At 53.6% G+C, this 22,973-nt stretch overlaps 1 protein-coding gene across 1 annotated transcript in view; it reads right to left on the bottom strand.

The window, feature by feature from the left end:
• The window catches only part of ABHD17C (abhydrolase domain containing 17C, depalmitoylase), a gene marked incomplete at its 5' end in the record, with an annotated part of 45,712 nt that overhangs the window by 1,706 nt on the left and 21,033 nt on the right, over positions 1 to 22,973 (bottom strand). The window contains one exon of the mRNA XM_034668880.1: positions 3,237 to 3,416. Within this exon, the coding sequence (XP_034524771.1) occupies positions 3,237 to 3,416 (180 nt within the window). The remainder of the gene's footprint in view (positions 1 to 3,236; positions 3,417 to 22,973) is intronic.

Raw genomic sequence — 22,973 nt, 5'->3', positions numbered from 1 at the left:
GTAAGGCTAACACCGCACGTTGCCAGGACATGTCTGTCAAAACCGAGAAACCAATGTCAGGGCGCCCCTATGAATGAAACCCTGTACTTTGCCTGGATTTTGTTAGTTTTTCCACGGATGCCTTTTTTCTGCTCCAGGATCCAGTCAAGGACACCACGCGGCTCTGGCCGTTGTGTGCTCGTTGAAATTGAAGAACGGTATTAAACACAGAACTCCCAAAGCCACCAGACTGACCACCCAGTAGCTAATGTTTCTGATACAGTCATATTTGTGAGAGAGGATTCTTAACAGAAAAATAAACAGGCCAGAACTTGACACGTCTGACAGAGCGTCTCTTCTGAAAGGGAGCACCTAATCCTTACCGCCCGCGTTTGCAGCCGTCTTGGCGAGATCACGTCAGCACCGGCTCACACGGTCCTGCAAACCCCAGCTCAGAAACGCTCATGCCTCCTGGTCTGTAAAACCGTGCCACTCGGCTTGACAACATAATGCAGTGCCTCGCTTGGAGTCTCGATGATCTCGGATTGCGGACGCGAACGGAATCTACCCTCCAAGGACGCATGTTTCAGGATCTTCAAAAGAATGTGCTGCGGGCTCTGCGAACGTTTCCCAGGGAGGAACCTGAGACGTCAGCCTTGTCGCGGGCCACGCAGGCGACCTCTCCCACGGAGGGTACTGCCGTTTAACCTACGGACGCGGCGAGAGGGGCGGACCCGCCCGGCTGTCCTGGCACCGAAGCCCCCCACCCGTGACTTCCGTATCGGATCCCGGCCGAAGCTCCGCAAGGACACCCGATGGCAACGATGCGGGGGACGGGGGTGCTCGCGGGAACGACCAACACGGACGACACATTTTCGACAGCCAGGCGCTCTGCGCTTCACATACAAAAACCTCGCCGAGTCTCCAGCGGGCCCCAGGAGACCGGACAGCCCGGCTCTGCGTAACCGAGGATGGCACCCAGGCCAGGGAGGGATTAATACCGCCAGCCTGAGCCTGTGCCGCGAACAGCACCTCGCATCAAGTGCACGGCCCAGAAACCCACAGACAAGTGTCCCAGAACCTTTATCAGCAACTCGGGACGCCACCCACCACTCCGGGACATGCCAGTGAGACGAAGACCACCGGCCGTGGGATCTGCCACGGTCAGAGCCACGGGTGGAGGCACAGGCAGGTCCCAGACTGGGAAGCGTGTTCAGAAACCCGTTTTTCTCCTATCTAATTTTAACGAGACTTCGCCTTCTGAGAATGTGGGAGGTCCAATTATATTCAATTAAGAAGAGATTTCCTGGCAGAGCGGGCCTGGGGCTGCGCTCCGTGGTGCACAAGGTCGCGGGAGAAGCTCTACGGCCTGAGCACGCATCTCAAGCTGAATGCTCGTGTCTGGTTCTCAATGGAAAGGACATAAAGGAAGAGAAGCTACAAACCAAGTAACGACCAGGGCTCCTCGTTCGCTGTTTGTCGTATTAAGAGGAAACGGGAAGTCCCTTCCTTCAGAGGGCACAAGCAGAGCCAGTCCTGCCATTCAGCGGCCACAGGCCCCGTGAGAGGATGTCTACCGAGTTCAGTCAGTCCTGGAGCGCGGCGTGCCCGCTCGTGCTCGGGGAGCTACTGTGTTCACGCTCCGGGGCACGGGACGGGAGGGATGGCCTTCTGGGCAGGCTCCACACCCTACCTCAATGCAGCGAACTGCTCACCTCCGTCAGCCTCAGCGTCCTAATCTGTAAAGTGAGTACTTGGTGACTTGACCCACTTCTCCTGGCCGCTGGGAAGACGACGTGCAGTGAGCAGCAGGGGGACCTGGTTAACGCTACTGGCCGATCAGACAAACCCAGGAAAGATCCGTGGCTGCTTTGTTGTTAATTAATACGCTGCGATTAGTCCCCATGGCTGTATTTTAAGGTATATGCCAATTTAAGAGTCCGGAAACCACCTATTCGTTTTGTTGCCACGGTAACTCCTAGCATCGCCTCCCACAAACACGCTAAACATCTCCCTCTCCACAAACTGGCCTCTCATTACCCATTCGGCACAAATAAGGCCACAGCTGAGCCGCACATCCGCCCTACTTAGCATGCCCGGCCACGCCAGCAGGAATCGCAGCGAGGTCAGCGTGCTCACGAGGCTGGATTTCCCCACGCGCGGGTACCAACCGCACAGAACTGAAGTTCACCCGAGGTGCTAACAGAGGCTTCCTTCTGTCGGAGGAGGACAGGCTGTGCGGTGGAGGTCTGCGTAAGCAAGCAACGCTCGGGCCCCTCCAGAGAGAGAATGACAGCCAGGAGTGGGTCGATCGAAAGCCTGAAACTGGGCTTTATTTCTGCACAGGCGTGTCCCACAAAATGGCCATACGAGCCGGCCAGTCCTGTCCGAGCCACCTCAGACTTGCCTTAGCCACGCGCGATGGGGACAGTTGAGGGGTCAAATAGTTTTATGGAAAACACTTTCCTCAACTTGGATTTAAAAAAAAAAAAAAGTAAAATTTTCAAATGGAGGTATTCAAGAAGCCACCGGCTCCCTGATTTGCATTGAAGAGCACGGAGATGACCCGCTTCTCCTCCTTTCGTCAGTGGGATGAGCAAACGGCAGGGACAGGCCGGGAGGACCCAGCCATGGGCTCCCGTCCACGTGCTCCCACAGGAGAGCTGGGGCGCAGAAGGGAATGAATGGCTCCCCGGGGTCTGTCCCCTGCTACCAGGATGGTGGCCTGTCACCAAAGCACAGAGGTTACTGGCCTGCAGCGCCCTTCCCCTTTCCCCTCCCCTGCACGGTCCCACTGAAAGAGGAAGCGGTTCTCAAATTGAGGGTACCGGCGGTCTCTGTGTGCGTGTGGAGACCGCGAAGGGCCTCATGATACATCCTGCATTGAGCTCTCCACAACTGCACCGCTCACGCCCATCTGCATGAACGAGCGAGTACGGGACGGTGCTTTTTTCCAGGACACTTTTGTGGGCACTTTTGTTTTCATCTTGCACTTACAGCCGTTTCCATTAACCCTGGACGTCAGTACGAGCAAGGTCCTTACACGTCATCTAGGAGAGCTCCACAGAGGAGTCGGGCCCAGAGGACAAAGTCTCTGGCCGGTGGCTGTGTCACCGTCACAGCCCTCCCCGAGGTGCCCAGCACAGGCTCTGACATGTGGCTGCGTTCAGGAAAGACTGACCACTGGCCCACAGCTCGTGGTGGCATCTGAGCCCAGGTCACTGGGTGCCCGGCCCCCGCTGCAGACGTGCGCTTACCTGGGGAAAGCGTCAAAGCAATACGTTTTCCTGGTGTCCGGGAACGCCACACGCAGGCCCGACATCAGAGGCGAGTGGAGAATGACGGCCGCACACTCGTACCTCGAGGCCAGGTCTACCGTGGGGACGGTTCCGATGCTCTGGCCGTACAGAATGATGTTCTCGGGACTCACGCCGTACCTAGAGGGAAGTCAGAGGGTGCACGCCGTGAGCTGATGGGCCGAAGACAGAGCAGACAAAACGGCTGAAACTCACAAAACTCCCACCGCCACCGGTTTACAAAGACATGATCTAATGTGTACACTTCAGCTCAGAATCAACGTGAACTTCACACGCACGCATGTGAGGGGCCTGTCTCAGGAGGAAGGGATGGGGTTCTGTCTTCCATGACATTTTGTGAAAATAATGAACACAACATGTTTGGGGCTGGGAAGTAATGAAATCAATGCATCATAAATCCCATTTCCTAGTTCCAGAGTCCTTCATTTCCTATTCTCCCCTCTTCAGAGTTTCTCTGATAATCACCAATTTCGGTATTTCTGAAATAAAAGCAAAAGACCGCCTGGCAAGCTGTACTATTTTTATTACGAGCCCTTCAAGTGAGGTTTTAATAAAATATGAAAGTTATGAACATTTATCAGAAAAAGGTACTGAGAGACAATTAATCTAAAGACAAATCTAGTTTCTTCAGCCTCTCCTCGGGGCTAAACCCTCGCGAGCCTTCCCATCCGCCGCGGTCTCCCGATCCACTCTGCCGGGCGCTCGGTTGGCGCCGGCCACGCTCCCCGGCCCGGCGGCCTGCGGTGAACACAGGCCTTCGCTCCAGCCGGCAGAACGGGAGCAGAATGCAGGAGCAGCCTGGGGGTAGCACCTTGGAGCAGGGTGTGCTCCCCTCCTTGTCAGCGGGAAGCAGGTGGACGCGGAAGAATGCAGCAAAGGCGAAGACGTCAACAAGGTCAGGGGTGAGCAAGGACCTGGGAGGGCAGCTCTGTCACTGCTGTGGGCATATAAACCGGTACGAGCACCTGGGACAATCGTCTCATCTCATCTGGTCAAGCTGAAGCCCGTGAGCGACAATTTCACTTTTTGGCATAAATACCTACCGTCGCTCCCAGGGCGACAGGAAGTTTGCTCTGATAACAGCCTTCAGTGACAGGAACTGTCGGCCGGTCACGGAGGGCATGGCGGGATTTCAGCCCGGCTCTCTTCCCCTCCAGCTCCCCGAAATGCCACAGGAAAATGGGGGTTCTTAAGAAGGAATTCAGGGAGGGAATGGCCATTTCTGGCGGGGACATGCCGTCTTTATGGAGAGCTGGCATCTGAGCTGTACCACGAGGCCGGACGGCCCTTGAACCATGGGGGATGAAAAGGGCTTTCTCCTTGAGCAGTGTCAGGTGCACACAGAGCAGTGCGGGAAAGCGAGGAACAGGTGCAGACTCCAGCGTATGGCTGGGGCCAGGGCGGGGGGAGGGCCACAGAGCCGAGACAGAGCCAGGCAGGCCAGCAGGGGCTCATCGGGCAGCAACCTGAATGTGCGAAGGGTTAGAGCTTGTCCTGGAGACGAGGAGGGGCACGGGAGGCTTCCAAGGGCGAGGTGACAGGAACAAAAAGCTAATACTCTGAGAAGAGTCACCTTTCAGCGGCAGGAGGAATGGATGACAGAAGCGTGCTAAGGGGGCAGGGAGATAGACAAGGGATAATTAAGAATCACATGGGGGCGCCCGGGTGGCTCAGTCGGTTAAGCGTCTGTCTTTAGCTCAGGTCATGATCCCAGGGTCCTGGGATAGAGCCCCTCACATCATCGGGCTCCCTGCTCAGCGGGGAGCCTGCTTCTCCCTCTGCCCCTCCTCTCTCTCAAATAAACAAATAAAATCTTTAAAAAAAAAAGATCATATGAGAGAGAGGGAACAAAAGAATATGATAAAATTTAAAAAACCAACAGAAGAAAGAGATGCTCTCTCCTCCTGCAGACACAGGTGCTCAGAACGCGGGTCTGCCCTCTCTTTCTAGGGGGACGTGTCTGTGCGGCCCCAGCCCCTGGAACCTGGCAGCAGCCAAAGCACCCGTGTCCCAGGATGACGGTCTCAGGGGTCCTTGCCTGGGGCAGGAGCAGTTGGAAGGGCTGGCCTGGACCCCAAATCCCAAAGTCCGAGGGCCCCTCAATGAGGCTGGAACGATGAGGGGCCCCAGGGAGGAGCACTTGTCACGCGTGGCAGGCCGCCGCACAGGAAAATGCGCTCACTGAGGGCAGGCCATCCCAGGCGCCCGCCGCCGCAGGAGCTCCGTCCATCATGGACGGGGAGGCCCATTCCAGCAGGAGTTTTCAATCCAGGGCTCAGGGACCCTTGAGGGGAGCAGAGGTAAGACTGGGGTCCCCTCCTCCCTCTACAATTTTCATCAGATTCCTCAAGTTGTCTTTGACCCCCCCACCAAAGCACAATGGCCACCGGCTACTTCCTGGGATGGGGAAGTTGTGGGGGGTTAGAGAACACCCAGAGAGAGAAGAAACCCCACATCTGGAGTGTGGGTCCTCCCTTTGCTTTCAGTTACAAACAAACGAGTCATCAAAGAAAAAGAGAAGAGGAGAAAACTGGAAGCTGAAGGCCGAGGATGAAGAGACAATTAATAGTGAGGGTGGAAAACGCAGTGCGGGCCTTCCCGGTCAGCACGGCGTCCCCTAGCCTCCCCTCCTCCGCCCAACCCGCAGGCTGCGAGGAGCGCACGGGACAGCCAGCACGGTGGTGAGCAAGTACAGCTCCGCTCCGTCATCACGGCCAGACCCAGGCTGCCAGGAAGGGAGCAAGGAGCCCACACCCAAGGGGCCTGGCCTGCCGGCTGCGTCGGCCTTCTCCTCCGAGGGTCCCGAATCCGTCCATCCTCGCACACTGTGATCTTACAGAGACGCTGGAGCCGCTTCACGGAGAGACTTGGCTCCCGGCTTCCCGCTGGCCCGCACCTGACACCCAGAACCAGCCTCTACAAATCGCAGCTCTCACGTACAGACTCACGCCCCCGGTCACAACCAGCGCTCTGGACTCAAAGCTTCCGCTCAAAAACTTCACCAGGTAAAACCCAAAAACACCAGTCATAAAGGGAAAACACAATTATTACATTAAAGTCAAGAACCTCTGCTCATCCAGAGACCCCGTGAGAAAGTGAAAAGGCAAGACACTGAATGGGAAAGACACCTGCCACACCACACGACCCACCAAGGGCTCAGTTCTAGAATCTACAGAGAATTACTACAAAGTGAGAAAAGACAACGAAACAAACACAAAAGGCCGTTTTACAGAATGGGCATTTTATAAAAGAAGAAATCTACAACGGCGGGGGGGGGAGGGGGGGGACAGTCCGCTTCGTTAGGAGAAAGGGACTGCAAATTAAAGCCACCCCGCGATGCCAACAAACACTGACAGGTGGCTGGTGCCAAGTGTTGACAAAGACGTGAACCACAGACACCGTCCTTCACTCCTGACGGGGCGGTAAGTGGACACAACCACTCTGGAAACATTTGGCAACCCTCCGTGGAAGAGAAGATGTGGGAACACGCACCTGGTGACCTGGTGATTCTACTCCCGGCCACGTATGCCACAGCAAGAGGCACTCACATTCGCCAAGAAGCACACGCAGGGCTGTGTGTGGGCATGTGTCTACACGGCTGGAGACAGCCCTGCCGAGCATCAGCGGCCGGGTGGATTCAGAAGCCGTGGGCCAGCCGTGCAAGAGCACGCCGCACCCATGGCCCCAGAGCGTGAGGGCAAAGGGGGCAGACGCTGCGGAACGCGCCCTACAGCGCCACCTGCAGAAACGCAACCCCACCCCAACCAAGCTGGATTGTTGGGGACAGTTCACCGGGTCGTCAGCCCAGGAGGCAAAGCAGGGAAGGGAAGCCTTACAAGTGAGGACCGCGGTGAGGGACGGTTAAGGACGGGGACCAGAAAGAAGCGTGGGGACTGGGAGGAAGCATGTCATTTTACAGACGTTCCTATCTGGCTGATCTATTTTGCAACAAAAATACATGGTTTGTAAGTTCACCAGAGAGGGGTGCCTGGTGGTTCAGTCGGGGAAGCGTCTGCCTTCGGCTCAGGCTGTGATCCCAGGTCCTGGGATCGAGTCCTGCGTCAGGCTCTCTGTTCAGCGGGGAGCCTGCTTCTCCGTCTTCCCACCCCCCAACCCATGCTTGTGCTCTCTCTTTCTCTCAAATAAATAAAATCTTAAAAAAAAAAAAAAAGTTCACCAGGTAGTTCAGATACGGAGACAGCCCTCACAAAAACTGTTACAACTCATGGTAGATTTTGTGCTAAAAATAAAGCTCATAAGGAAACATGAGGCTGTTAAAATTATGTCTCATAAAGACAGTGTAGGAAGAACTCATGTTACCACGTTCAGTAAAAAGCACTCTACGGAAACAGGGTCACAATAATGTTCCTTAGAACAACACCTATAAATGGAAAAGGGACCTGAGACCTGAAATCAATATACTAAAATGGGAATGATGCTTACCTTCATTCAGGTAGTGAGAATTTTCATTTCCCCCTTTTGTTTTTCGAAGTAATCTCTATGCCCAACATGGGGCTTGAACTCACAACCCCAAGATCCAGACTGACATGCTCCACTGACGGAGTCAGCCAGGTAGCCCTCATTTCTAACCTCTGATTTCCTCTAATTACTAGGTACTGAGTTGTTTAAAACAATGATGGGAGCAGTACTGTCAGGTCTTTCTGCAAAGGGTCGATAAGCACTTCGCTCAGTGCCAGGGTTCTGGTGCTGGAAGGGTTTTGCAAACTGTAGAGTGCTGGTCCAGTGTTCACGACTGTTAGTATTACGTTCAAGGCTTGCCCACTACTTTTTCCTGTCTTTGCTAGGCTGTGTGACCACAAATGAGGAGCCGGAGAAGGGGCCGGGCGGGAAGGCAAGTACTTCTTGGAGGGCATCAAAGATTTTCGGTGGCACTTGTAAGGGGCCTCTGTTCCCATGCTCCCCTTTGCGGAGGAGGACCCTGAAGTGTGTCCTTTCCACTGTACCACCACAGGTTTTGTTTTTGGCAGGAAAAAGTACAAGATCGATAACCTCTATACCAATGGTTCCAAACTGAGAAGTATCTGAATTTCTTGGGAATTAAAAAAAAACTGTGAATTCCCTTACTGAGAAATTTGCCACACGTAGACGTTCCAGTGGGTTTGTGGATTCCTCAGACTACACGTTGATGGATACAGAGTAAAAAGGGTAGGACCAGATCCTAAAGCCCCTTTAGCTCTCAAATTAAACAGGGAAAACAGAGCCCGTAAACGGACTCTACTCACGGAGCTGTGTGAACACAGGCCATGCTAAGATCATAGCTTTAAAAACACATGGCAGATCAAGTGACACGTACTCTTTCAAAAACATCGACGATCCCCACGTCCGACCCCGCCGTTCTAAAGAAGCGCTCGTTAAGTCCCACCGCCTGGAACAGACGGCGCTGCAGCGGGCAGAACACAGGCTCACAGCCGTTCAGCCTCAGCACCCGCGTCTCTTCTCGCTAAGAACGCAAGACACAGCCCGCGAGGAGAGGGAGCAACAGGGCAGCCGCAGGCAGGTCGCGCCAGGCGAAAGCTGGCAGGGGTAGGGCGCCAGGTGAGCCACGCGGCGGGGCAAGCGGCAGGTCTGCGGGCGGGGAGACGAGGGTGGACTCGGCCTCAGGAGGGCTGCGTGTGTGGGCCGGGCAGGACGGGGAGACCAAACACGCACCCACAAGCCTGGGCACAGCCGGGCGGTGGCAGGGCCTCCGCGTCAGACCGGGAGGGAGCGCCGTGTAGAGGTGAGGGCTCATGGGGCAGGAAATCACCCGCGGAGGAACAGACGCGAGTTCGGGAGAACTGGGGTGCCAGCCCACCTGTGCGCTCATAGGCCACCTGATGGCACGGAGCCAGGGGGCACAGGCTTGGTGGGGTCTGATAAAAAAAAAAACAACAGGAAAAGTCAGCCTGCGCACGCAGTCACAGAGGCCCGCCACCGCGCTGTGACATGGGCCGCCAGGGGGTCGGGACGGGTGGCAGGGTGCCGGTGGGGAAGGCATCACTACCTCCCTTGGTGTGAAGACCAAGGTGTGCGGGCATCGGGGAAAGGTGCAGGGAAACATGCTCTTCTCTCACGTCCCCACCGTGCGCCAGACTTACTCTCCCCTCCTTCTTCCTCCTCGCGCACCCCATGGGGCCCCACCCTGTCCTGCAGTCTCCTCTCTCCACGTGCATGCCCCCACGGGCCACGTCCAGGCCAGAGCCCTGACGTACAGGAACGGCGGCGCCCTGACTGTGTGCAGAGTACATGGGCTTCCAACGCGAGCTCACGCACTGACACCTCGGCTCAGCTCCAGCCCAGGGCAGCCCCTTCTACCGGCATTTCCCCCCGACGGCCCCATTGCTTCACATTCAACGCCACCCACACCAGACGCTTGCTAGTCCCTCCCGAATCTTCCCCTCTCCTCCCATCACCACACCAGAGCCTCCACTGCCTGGGCTTCAGGGTGAGGGTGATTTCTCAGACCTCTCTCCCCGTGCCCCTCACATACCCTCAGTCACTAAGTCCTGCCATTTCTGCCTCTGAGACGTTTGCCGGACGATCGCATTCCTGACAGCACATCGGCCCACTCTGTGGTTGCTTCCTGTGGTCGATCAAACAGGATCTGCCTGTTAGTTCGGCACATGAACGAGCATGAACATCACCACTGGCAACCAAGGTCTGTTGCTCACAGGTCTTTCTGGAATGCTGGCCGTCACTGCCTCTACCTACCCCGGGAGGCTCACACTGCCCGGAGGGCCGCTGACAGCTCAAACCACCCACCTGCCTGCCCCATCCTTCTGGTTGGTGCGTCTCGAGCCGCGGCTGGCGAGGAGGCGGGTGTCCTAGTTCCCAGCTGCTGACCTGGTTTCCATCCTGCACACACCTGTTCCTCACTAAGCCTGTCACCCCCACTGCTGACCCCACCTCGTCTCTCTCGGACCTGTCTTTGCCCCCATTCCATCGTCTGAGCTGCTGCACGACGACGTTCCCCACCCCATTCCATTCCTATCGGAGCAGACATCTCCCTCTAAAAGAGAGACAGACAGGGCGTCTGGCTGGCTCAGTCCATGCAGCAGGCGATTCTTCATCTCAGGGTTGGAAGTTTGAGGCCCATGTTGGGCGTATGAGATTACTGAAAAACAAAATCTTTAAACAAAACAAGAGAGAGAGAGAAAAGAAGAAACCTGTGTCATGCTACTTTGCTCATCGCACCCCTTCTGCGAACCACTATGCTCGGGGTAGAGTCCACGTACTCAGCTAACCTCCCCAATCGGGCCCCACCTCACTATCACCACCTTTTGTTTTCTCTCCAAATGAACCCTCTCCTGAAGTTAGACTCCTCGCTGGGTCATGAACAGCCCCTGCCTGGAAGTCTCTGGGGTCCCACCTCCTTCACACACGTCTCCTGAACACGGGTCTGCGTGCGCTCCTTTCCCTCCTGACCACTCACGCGAGTACGCAGCGGCATGACGGTGTGTGAGATCGACCACAATGAGACTGTAAGCCCCACACGGGGGAGACAAACCAAACCCACGCTCGGGGCTCCCCTGGATACCTCAGAGGCGTTCCTTCCTTGGAATGGAACGTGGTTCCAGCCAAAGGCTGTTTTCTGACCGATCACAACTGAATTCCACATACTGTTATCATTCCGATGGCTAGATAATGCCCTCGAGGCTCAGCATCTTCTTGAGGGTCTGGGTAGAAGCTTCTGGAATCTCCTGTCTGCAAACTAGCGGGGATGAGTTGGTCCATCAAGGATCACGACAAGTGAGCACTGTGTCTTAGGCGTGATGTAAGATTTACTTAAGACACAACGCAGGAGACTCAAGTCTCCCAAATTTTGCCAGGGGAAAGCCACACCCTGAATAACCACACCCTGGAAACCTACAATCCCCCCCCACACACACACACACAATCTCTCCAAGTGTCTACCACCTTCCTGCGTCAAGCGATGTCAGGTTCCGGCTGGCCACCCCCAGCATAGGTCTCTGCTCCCGTCGGCACCCAGGACGTGCCCCGGGAGCCCTGGCAGCCTGGGCGGCAAAGGCCAGAGCCCAGCAGGCGTGTCCTGTGGGAACAATCCCTTCGCTGAGAACGTAGAACCTGTTTGTTTTCCTTTTAATGTGAGGCTTTCTTTTCTGTCTACAAACACGCACGGGCGGTGCCCTCCCCGCAGACACACTGCATCCTGTTTAAGTTAATGGACCTTGACTTTGCCCTGTGTCGAGAGCATGTCTACTTATCTTCACAAGAAGCATGCTTGGCACGGTTCCACCGACTTTGAAGTCGATATTTTAAATATTTCAGAGCTAGAATTCCAGGTGGAAATATCTTGAGACATACGACAAAGATAAATGCACAAGGTAACGTGAATGTTAACTGAAGGGTGAGGCCGGGGCTGCAGAGGAACCCCAATAAACCTTCGGGCCGAGCCTCAGAGAGAAAGGCTCGCCCGTGCAGGGAAGCAGGTGCATGAACAGGACCCGCCAAAAGCCACAGGCACGGAAACAGTAAACCAATCTTGTACTTTCTGTAGCCAAAGCTTAACAAATGTGGGCCTTATATCGTAATTATGAGGAAGATAAAAAAACATCAATCACCCAAAACATGTTTATTTCCTTTTTTAAAATACACCTGTGTAGGTTCAGACTTTTTTTTTTTAAATGTTATACACGATGTTTCACAAACAGATTTCTATTGGTCATTAATTCCAATGATGAAAAGCAAAGGAAACACATTTTAAAGTATCCATTGCATTACTGCTATTTGAGACAATTAAAAATTTTAAAGGTTGGTGATGTCAACTATGTATTCTTTTCTTCTGATCAAGGGAATTTGGTTAATAGAGACACTTATAAACAAGACAATTATAACCTCCGGAAGTTTTACTAACCTGAGCACGTTCAAGGTATTTTCTCAACACTAGTAATAAAATAAAATGTGCCAAAAGCAACATTAAAAGTGGCCTCATTCACTCGAAGTAACAGTGAACTGGAGAGAAACAATGAGCTCCACGGTTAGGAGTCTTTGGGGAAATAAAGAACAAAATGTGATTCAAACCAAGAAAGAACAGGAAAACCAAGTCGAAGTTTAGGCACAAGGAGTATCATGGTCAGCAGGTCTCTCAGAGCACAGGGAGGGAGTGATCGAAATGGGGACCGGGGTGGAGGGGTCGGCGTCAGGACGTGCAGAGGCAGAGTCGGACGCCCTGGCAAAGGAGGGAGGGGACACAGCCTGGCCGGCGGGGGTGAAGAGTCACTTCCAGAAGCAGAGGGACGCAAAAGAAGGCGCAGCCCAGGATGGCAGGGTTGGGGGAACACGCATGAGATCCCAGGATGGGGCCCAGGGACAACGGGAAGGAAGAAGCCGGTGGGACTGAAGTGCTCGGAGCGGCTCGCATCACATGTGTCCCGTTGGGGGCAAGGCAGACCGAAGATAGTCCTGCAGCTAAGGGTAGGAGATGGTGGGCGTGTGGAATTGTTTGTTTTGTTAGAAAGTACGTCTGCGAGGACACAGCCTCAAGTAACTGCGGGGCGTCTCAGGAAGGCAGGTAAAAGTCAGACTCTTGGGGCACTGGAAGAAAAATCTTCCCGGGGCGCCTGGCTGGCTCAGTCGGGGGAAGAGTGCCACTGGTAATCTCGGGGTGGTGAGTTTGAGCCCCACGCTGGGGGAACAGATGACTTAAAAATAAAATCTTTAAATAAAGAAAAATCTTCCTGAAATTGTTTCGGTTTCTAAGCTACGCAGACCAGGCCCTGGGCGCTCGTCATCCTCCCTTCTGCCAGGACTCGGAGGCAGCCGATCAGGCGGGAGACAGTGGCCGGGAAGAGCCGTCGGGGCCAGGAGCGACGGGGCACAGCTCGAGGCAGAGGCTCCGGGTGGGACCAAACAGCCCTGGTCCCACGGAGATGGACGGACCCAAACTGAAACCTGTAGACACCAAGATAACGTGTCCTCTTCTTGAATGGACCACTGTGACGACGACATAGGGCGGGGGACACCACGGGCATTCCAGGAAAACACACCCTGCAGGCACTCACAAACCTCCAAACACATCAAGATGTGCGCTGTCCGAGCTCAATAAAGCAGCCCCCTCTCAGGGGACGACCTTTCTCCTACACGGGATGTTTGAGATCACCTTCCGAACGGGGGTGCAGGGAAGGGCTCTCTGCATCAGGCCCAAACCCACCCTCAAGCCAACTTCGTTCTTTCTGACATTCTAGACTGTTCTCTGCTCCCGCAGCACTGTCTCTGTGTCACAGCAAAAATAAACAAGACCTGGCGTGACTTAATTTTAATTTAAAAAAAAATCACTTTTCAGGGGAAAAGACAGAATCCTAAAGAATATAAAACCAACTCTTTAGATGGGTTACAATTAAAAGGGAATCATTTGCTGGAGCTTGTTTGAGTGGAATTGTGCGTGGGATTGTTCTACTAGTAACTGAGCCTCTCCCGCTGCTCTCTGATCATCCCGTGTTGGAAAGGCCAGAGAATGCCGCCCTCGCCCCTCCAGCTGCACGAACACCTGGAAACGGTTAGAATACCACCTACTCTGCTTTTCCGAGAGGATTCCATGAGCGGGCTTAGGTAAAACAGCCGGCACAGGATTCTGACCGGAGAAGCCATTTAGTAAACAGCCCGTCTGTCCCACTAAATACCAAGAGACAGACACTTGGCCAAACAAAGCCTCACGGAATCTGCCTATTCCACACCCAAGAAACACAGCCGAAAGGAAGGTAGACGTCTCATGAAATCTCTGCAACAGGGAGAAACAAAAAATCTAATTTCAGGGGCGCGTCGGTGGCTCAGTCGGTGAAGCGTCTGCCTTCGGTTCAGGTCATGATCTCGGGGTCCTGGGGTGGAGCCCCGTGTCAGGCTCCCTGCTCAGCGGGGGTCTGCTTCTCCCTCTGCCTCTGCTCATGCTCTGTCACTCTCTCTCAAATAAATAAAATCTTTTTAAAAAAATCTAATTTCATAATCTACCTGGTCGCCAAGGCTGAACGTTCTTTCTTAAAACTGGACACTCAAGAACGCGATTCCTAATTATTCCACCCCACTGTGAGGTGAGTCCTCACAGCAGGTCCACAAGACACTGGACCCACCCAGGTCGGCGAGTCTGCCCGGCTTGACATTGACTTGTGCATACCGGCGATCTGGGAACGCCGACCACAAAGGCTTCCATCCCATCACTAAGACTGCCGACATCCCCCAGGGAATCCTTGGACGGTCACATTCCAGGGACAGGACACTTCTGAGCTGCTGTGTCTTTTCAGAGCACCCCTCCGTCTCCGCGCCCTGGAACGGGCAGTGTGAACACATGCCCAGGGTGACCACCGCAGGGATGGGCAAAGCTGGAACCAGGACAGTCAATCCACATTCTCCAGGAAGCCTGTGCCCCTTCTGCTGAGCCCGGGGGAGGTCACCTGCATTCCTTCCCAGAAAGGCCCTCCCTACAGCAGGAAAGTGAAGCTGACGGAGGGGGCCAGCCAGCCGTTCAGTCCGTGTCCGCGAAGGTGGACGTGGCTGGGGCCGGGATTACCCCCCTGGGAAGCTGGGCTAAAACGAGTCCTTTGTGAGCTCCTCAGTGCACCGTCATGACCACTGAAGATGTGGGGCTGGGTATCTGCGCAGCAGGTTAGAAGAAAGAAATCAGACTACCCGAGGTCTGACCGTGGCCCTGCCCCTGTCCTGCCGACCTGACCACTCTGCAGCCCCCCTTCCTGGGCCGCATAGGGGGGTGTAAGTCCCCCTCCCAGGCCTGAGGCAAGAATTAAAGGCAGTAATGAGAGAAACCCCATGGACGGTCCCCCCCCCAGGGCCGCGTTCCAGTTTCCACGGCCAGACGAGGCACAAGCAGGATCTAACTCGGCCCCTGGACACAAGACAGCACCTGCTCGGAAGCCGGAGTGCTGGCTCGCTCCCCAGCTCGGACTGTGCTCTGCCCGACACCTCCTGGGGACACCCTTCGGGGTGCTCTGTGGACCTCAAAATGCGACTCTGCTAGGTAAGCACTCTCCTCCGGGGGACCCAGTGAAGAAGCCCTTGCCCCTCCTTGATGGCTTCTTCGCTTCCTCACTCTGGGGTCGAATCCCCTCTTTGGGCCTGTCTTGTGTCTTTTTTCCTCATGTCCCTACTCTTCCTTCTGCTTCCAGAACCTTCCACCTTCCCCCGCATCCTTCTTAAGAGCATGGAAAGTTCACAGCATCAATTATGGAAATATCACAAACCACAGGACAGGGATGGAAAGGCCCTCAGAGATCATACAGATGGATCACTTTATTTTATAGATAAGGGAATTCAAGCTTTAAGAGGTTACTAACTTAACTCAGAATTGTAATTACTAAGACAGCTGCTACCTTACAGCCCCAGAATATGGGCTCAACTGGGGGAAGAAAGAGGATTCCCACGAATTACAACCAAGCCAGCGAAAGCATCCTGTCGTTGGCGTGGCATTGCCTCGGAAAGGGCGGGCCTGTCCAAATCCCCCCTGTGACTGCTGAGTCGGCCGCGTGGTCGGGATTTTCCTTCTCTCGTGTGTGGCAGGGGCTCCTGCCCACAGAGGCTGATGTGTACCTGCTCAGTACTGTTAGTTCCCACCCCGTTGAACGCAGAGGTAAAGCGAGCTGGTGCACCACCCCGACCTGAGCACTCCAGATGTAGTAAATGGTGCTTTCAAAGTAGAAGGTTTGGGACGCGTGGGAGGCTCAGTCGGTGAAGCGTCTGCCTTCAGCTCAGGTCATGATCTCAGGGTCCTGGGATCGAGCCCTGCGTCGGGCTCCCTGCTCAGTGGGGAGTCTGCTTCTCCCTCTGCCTCTGCCGCTCTCCCTGCTTGAGCCCTCCCTCTCTGTCAAATAAATAAAAATTCTTTAAAAAAAATTAAGATTCTGTTTAATGGGAACAGTGTCCGTGGAAGATCATGGAAAGTTCTGGAGGTGGGTAGTGGTGACAGTTGCACGACACTGTGAAGGTGCTCGGTGCCACTGAACTGTAGGCTTAAACATGGCTAAAATGGTAAGTTTAATTCAGGTATGTTTTATCACAGTGAAAGGAAGGAAAAAAGTGAACATTCTTCTTAAATCTCACTTGTACTAATTATTCTATCTATCCATCTTTCTATCTATTTTAAGTAGGCTCCACACTCAGTGTGGAGCCCAACTCGGGACTTGAACTCACTGAGATCGAGACCTGAGGTGAGATCAAAAGTCAGACACCTAACTGAATGAGCCACCCAGGTGCCCCGAATTATTCCCTTTGGGGAGAATATAAAGGAACATTCCAGCTTTCCTGGAATTCTAAGTGAGATTTTTTACCATAGGAGTAGAAACAATAAGTAGTAAATAAAACAGTAATAAAGAGTAAAATATGTTTTTTTTCGTTGCAAAATCTCCAAAACCCCAAGGCACTGAACTCTACCAGTAACACAAGGAAACAAGATCATGAAGACACGCGTGTCACTCACGCTGCGTTCTTGGACAGACGGAGCAGACCCTGCCCACGCTCTTTCTCAGACGGGAGGTGCAAACCTCAGGGAGCTTCAGGGACAATTACAAAGCTGTAATCAATGTGACAACTCTATTTGAATTAAACATATTTTTGACCTCCCTGTGCCCCAAAATTTGTTATCCTTCCCATTAGCTCGCCATCTTGCCTGGCCTTTTTTTTTTTTTTTAAGCAAAAACAAAGGAAAGCCACTCCTCAGTATGGCCCAGCGATTCTGTTGTCCTCTCTCGTCTGGAGATGAAGGCAGTCCCTCAGGGTGACCCCAGAAGGAAGCCAGAACACACGTGGAAAGGCGGGGACAAATTTCTTTTGCGGTACCTGTTACCTCAATAAAACTGTCACCGAACTCCAACTTCCATATTTGAACACTCAAGGGCAGCTGTTAACGAGGTCATGCTACCTCTGGCCCCAGCCCATCAAGGCAAAGGGATCAGGGGTGGGGCGGGGGAGCCAGGCCCGCAGCCCCGGCGGCCGGCAGCATTGCAGCCCCGTGACTCAGAGCCCTCACCCACGTGCGGCCCCCGCTTTCCACCCCAGCCAGGCTAAATTAAGGCCTGGAGGTAACTTCCACATGGTGTTTTAGTTAAAATACTATGTCGCGTATCAACACCACGAAGCAAAAGCTATGTCCTTATTTATCGCAAGCAGGAAGGCTGTACTTGGCCGCTTGAACACTGCGGGCCAGGATGTGAATAACTGAGAAGCGCCCCGCTAGCCACATGCCACCCGGTCCGCTCGGCTGGATGTGTCTCCACACCCTCCTGGCCCAGCGTCTGGCGTCCCCGCGGGCACAGAGACAGCAAAGTCCGCCTCTCGCACACACCGGCCGGGCCGGCGGGAAGTAAGAGAGCGAGGATGCACGATACTGCCCGTCTCCGATTTTGATAATTTCGGAAACTGAGGGGTTTCATACAAGGTGCGTGCTGATGACGTTTCCAACGGGCACAGACGCAGACCGGGTTTTTGCTCTGAGACGAAATCGTTTTGTCGACACCCCCCCGCATGCATATATCCGCCTCCCCCCTGCCCAACGGGAACCCGGGCAGGGCAGAGCAGGCCAGGCCCCAGCAGGGGAGTTCCCACACTCTGTGGGATGGGGACCTCAGGGCCCACCGGCAGAAGCTGGGGGTAAGAGGCTAAAAGAGAGGACAGGTGATGAAGAGTGGGGGTGCCGCTCACTCAGGGATCTGGGGTCTGCTGCCGGCTGATCTCCCGTCTCTGTTCTGAGCATACGTGGATTCTGCCCCCCCTAAACCTCCACGCGTCTGTCCGCTCCGGGGTGCTCACCGGACCCTCCCCACTCCAGCTGTTGTGACCACTGCAGCGGGCGCCGGGTTCCAGGTCAGCTGGCCGGCTGGGACCCCTCCCCCTCTCCTAAGCCCGACGCACCTCAGACGGTCCCGGTCTCCAGAACTCGATCCAGGACACCAAGCACCACTGGGACGAACCATACTTTCAAATACCTTCCTTCAGCCCTAGGATGTTCCCACCCGATTATTCCTAATTCATCTGACTCCCTATTGACAATTTACCATGGTTTGGGAGTGTCCACCAAAGCAAGACAATTCAGAAAAGGAGGAATTTTACTACAAGTTTTCAAAGTTGTCAAGATTTGTGTTTTTCATCAAAACTTGGAAGAAACTGGGGCACCTGGGTGGCCCCGTCAGTGAAGCGTCTGTCTGCCTTCGACTCCAGTCATGACCCCAGAGTCCTGGGATCAAACCCCACATCGGTGTCCCTGTTCGGCAGGGAGTCTGCTTCTCCCTCTCCATCTGCCTGCTACTCCCCTTGCTTGTTCTCTCTCTCAAATAAATAAATAAAATCTTGTTAAAAAAACAAAGTATTAACAAATGTTTTAATACCATAGCCCTATTTGTATGTATTTTTATCTTGAAAAGAAGCATATTTTCACTTTCTTCTATAACAGATCAGAATTCTTCAGATTTAAAAGATAATGTGAAACAATACAGCCAAAATGTTTATGAAAACATTAACCCTTCTTCCGCATAAGGCAAACTTTAAGAGCAAGGTTATACACTTCTGTAACCTGAATACCTGAATGAAGTGTCACCTAGGAAACCCCCCAGCTGAGCTTGTTTTTGGCCCTGCTGGTGTCACACATGCACGCTGACCAATTTCTCTCTGTGGGCTTCCCAGGAATCAGAGAGAGAGAAAGGAGTCATGTACTCCCCACTCCCCGGGTACAAGAGTGAACAAGGAGGATTTGGTTTTGCCCTCATGGGGCTTATACTCTCAGGGTCTGCTTGTACAGGCTGTTTTTATTCTAACATAAGAATGCCTGATTTTAAAGATGTGGCAGAGACAGATCTGGGCCTAACACACTCCCCTCACTCAACAGATCTGAAGTCCAAAGACAAGCAAATCACCTCTGGGCCAATGTCTGACGTGTCCAATGCATTTCTATAGGGCATCAGAGTCAGGATTGGTGACCTGTGGGCTCAGGGCCCGGGAACTCACTTTCCAATTAGGCCCACACCTGCTTCCTCTGGCCCCCTCTCGTCCCTGTCATTTGCTCCTACAGGCTCAGCCCCACCAGGTCATCAATCACACCCATCAGGCGAGACAGAGGTGTTCACTCCAGGGAAGGCTGGGTCGCACCTACTTGTGAACAGCCCGGAACCACTGGGAGGCCAAGCTGCTGGACAGCGGGGCTAGCTGTAGTCGTCATCAGAGTACGGGACACACAGCAGCAGGACACCCTTGCAACCTGCCTCATCTCTGACCCTAACGACCTGCAAGGTGCCATCATCCATTTCTTTAAACTAAAGTTCCTGGCAGGTAGGTGAATTACCCAAGGCCGCCAGGCTGGTAGGTGGCAGAGCCTGGCTCTGAAGCCATGTCACATGTTTGCTTCCAACGCTGAGCCCCTCTGCTCTGAGCCCCACATCTCCACAGACGTGGAGCAGCCCGTCTGTTCCTTGGTGGCCAGGGGAAGTCATCAATGCAGGAGGCCTGATGACCCCAGCCCCTCACAGATGCACTAGGGGAGGTAGCCCGGCCTCACCCCTACCTCCAAATTCACGTCTATAAAGGACGGAGCACCAAAAACAGGTGATCAGAGAAAAATCGCAAGACGTATAAACAGATTCTACAAATTCTGAAAAAGCACCAATCTTAGGAATCACAGCAAATGAGGGCTAGGAAGCGTTCTTTGGCCCCAGTGCAAATGACAACAACAAAAAGAACCACTCAAAAGAAGCAATTAACAAGAGAGGAGGGACAGTCTTAAATTTAAAAAAAGAAAAATATATATATAAAAAAACCCAACTTTTCCCTACAACTCCTGAATCAAGAAGTCAGAACCCCAGTGATAGGCTAGGTAAGAAATGCTGATGAGACCAGGGGTGTTGAAAGGCAAAATAATAATAAAACCATCATCATCATCATCATGACCATCAAATACCCAAATCGACAGAACCACCGAACCAGACGATGAAAACCAGAGCTGCACGAACACGCAGATGCCCACACCTGCCAACACACGGAGCAGGAACCCTCCACCTGCCACATCCTGCAGAGCCCTTCCTTATCAGAGAACGTCCAGGGGAGAAAAGACGGCAGACAATCTCCCTTCCAAGGGTCCATTAATTCTCAGAGACAGCAGAGAACGCTTCCTGTGCACACAGGGACCGTGTTGGGTGGGTCTGGGTTGGTTAGAGTCCATCCCTTCTCGTGTCCTCTAACGGACAGAACCTGGTACCCCAGGGGCACCCACTGCTCCGAGCGAGCCCCCCATAAACAGCAGGGGTTGCGGGAGGCACACCTGCTTTGTACCTTGGTGCCTCCACCTTGCATTTCCGTGGCCGACTCTGGTCATTCTTGCAGAGCCCAGAGGACACACACACAAAGCTAACAAGGAAACACGGCGCCGAGCAGGATGCAGGAGACCAGTAATGGACTTGTCATAAAAACAGGGAAAGGAAAGGCAGGTTTCCTAATTCTCCCCCCTCAAAACCCACTCAAAACAAGAAGCAAATTTTAAAATAATAATGAGACGATGAAAATAAAAAAGAAAGCACTCCAGAGAGCTTAGTGCAGGGCGTCCATGACCCCCAGAGACCCCCAGAGCTTGAGGGCAACGCCCCAGCAAAGAGAGCACGGAGAAGCCAGCCAGTCTCTATGGGAGGCATTTTTAAACCCCACTTCTGGCTCCATTTTATGTTTCTGGCCATGTTTTTATTTTTCCCTTACTGTAGTATCTCCCTTTGTATTTTACAGATTATTCACGACAAGACACGACCAATCAATCAAAAATCATTATGCAGTACAAAACCCAATTTCCGTACTGATGACCCTGGCTCATCAATGTATTTTCTGCTTAGGATGGAAAAGGAATACATAAAATATTTAGAAATATTTCATCACAAATCGTTAGAAGTCTGGGTGCTTCCAATAACACCCACCAGGCTGCTCAGGAGTTCTAAAGACCGGGGCACCTGGGGGGCTCAGTTGGTGAAGCGTCTGCCTTTGGCTCAGGTCATGATCTCATGAGATCGAGTCCCACATCGGGCTCCCTGCTCAGCAGGGAGCCTGCTTCTCCCTCTCCCCTTGCTCCTCCCCCTGCCTGTGTGCTCTCTGTCANTCTCTGTCAAAAAAAAAAAAACTTTAAAAAAAAAAAAAAAAAAAAAAAGGAGTTCTGAAGCCCAGACCAGGGCTGGGGTTTCCCGCAGTCCCATCGCTAAGCAGCGCCCTGCACACGCCAACCCAAGTCCTGCTGGCTGAATGGAACCCCCAGAGTCCCAGATCCTCGAAACTTTGCTCCCACTTCAATGTTAGCATGTGGCTTGGGGAGCAAACATCCCCCAGTGTCCATCTGGCTGGGAAAACCTGTGGTCACTTGCCAACAAGACCTCCTTTTCAGACACCTGCTGGAGGTAAGTGTCTACCAAGCTCTGCCTTGAACCCTGACGTGGGTCGACCTCCTCTGGGATCCTGCCCTTCCTGCCGGCTGCTGGCTTCCTCCTCAGCTCAGGACGAGGCCCCTGCTCCCACAGTCCAGGCAGAAGGGCTGGAGGAGGGCCCTGGCTCACAGCGAGCACCCCACAAATGCCACATCCCCACACCCCTGCACCCCTCGGTTTCCTAAAAGCCCCCAGGGTTAACCTATTTCAAGCCCTTGGCTTTCTGAGAAGCCATTTAGAACATAATACACAGAATACTTTCCAACACTTTATTTTAAAAATCACTGAAAATGAACCTTGCTTGAAGGAAGGCCTGGGTACCACCAAGGGGACAGGCGTCCCTGACAGGTGAGTCTCACCTGTGGGATGAGGAGGGACTAGTGTTATTCACCAAAGGACATGCAGCTCCCCGGGACGACTCCAGATGCCCTAAAGAACCCGCAAAGACGCTTCCTTCAACTTTAGCCTACACAGAAACTACTTGCTTTACCTAATTCTTCCTGAAAATCAGCAAAGTGTCTCTTTTTTTTTTTTTTAAAGATTTTATTTATTTATTTGACAGAGATAGAGACAGCCAGCGAGAGAGGGAACACAAGCAGGGGGAGTGGGACAGCAAGAAGCAGGCTCACAGCAGAGGAGCCTGATGCGGGGCTCGATCCCAGAACGCCGGGATCACGCCCTGAGCTGAAGGCAGACACTTAACCGCTGTGCCACCCAGGCGCCCCAGCAAAGTGTCTCTTGTTCGTACTTTGGTGTGCCCTTGCTCCATCCGGTCAATGCTGGGCCCCTGACAAGATGCAGTTTTGGAATCCCCAGCGTGACCCATGGGGAATTCTCGCTGGACTGCGGCAGTTCAAAGAGGTACAAAGAACAGAGGGCCTGAGAGCACGATCTAGCCCGTTCGTGCACCGTGGGGGACAGCAAGTCAGACGGTAGGGTTGCTGCATGACCACATCGCAGGCGAGCGTCACACGTGTAGAGGCTCCCCCACTGCATGAGGGCCGAGTTCAGGGCCGCTCTGGGGGGCCGTTCACACAGGCTGCAAGGTGAGCGGTGCCCACGGGCCCTGTGATGGGGCGGCCCTGTGATGGGGCAGCCCTGCTCGGCCGCTCACAGTGACAAATACTGCTTTATGAAGCCGTCATTTAAGATTCCTCTGGCTGCTAGTACAAAATGAGGACCCAAGCCTCTATGTTTGCTCCCCAGGCACCCCAAACCCCACATTCCAGAAAGGAATAAGCCCACCCCAGCAGAGAGAATAGGAGGATGGGAC

This window comes from Ailuropoda melanoleuca, chromosome 9 (genome assembly GCF_002007445.2).
Source record: "Ailuropoda melanoleuca isolate Jingjing chromosome 9, ASM200744v2, whole genome shotgun sequence".
Lineage (NCBI taxonomy): Eukaryota > Metazoa > Chordata > Mammalia > Carnivora > Ursidae > Ailuropoda > Ailuropoda melanoleuca.
Note: the sequence above shows the minus strand (reverse complement) of the source record. Positions and strands in the feature narration are given on the sequence as shown.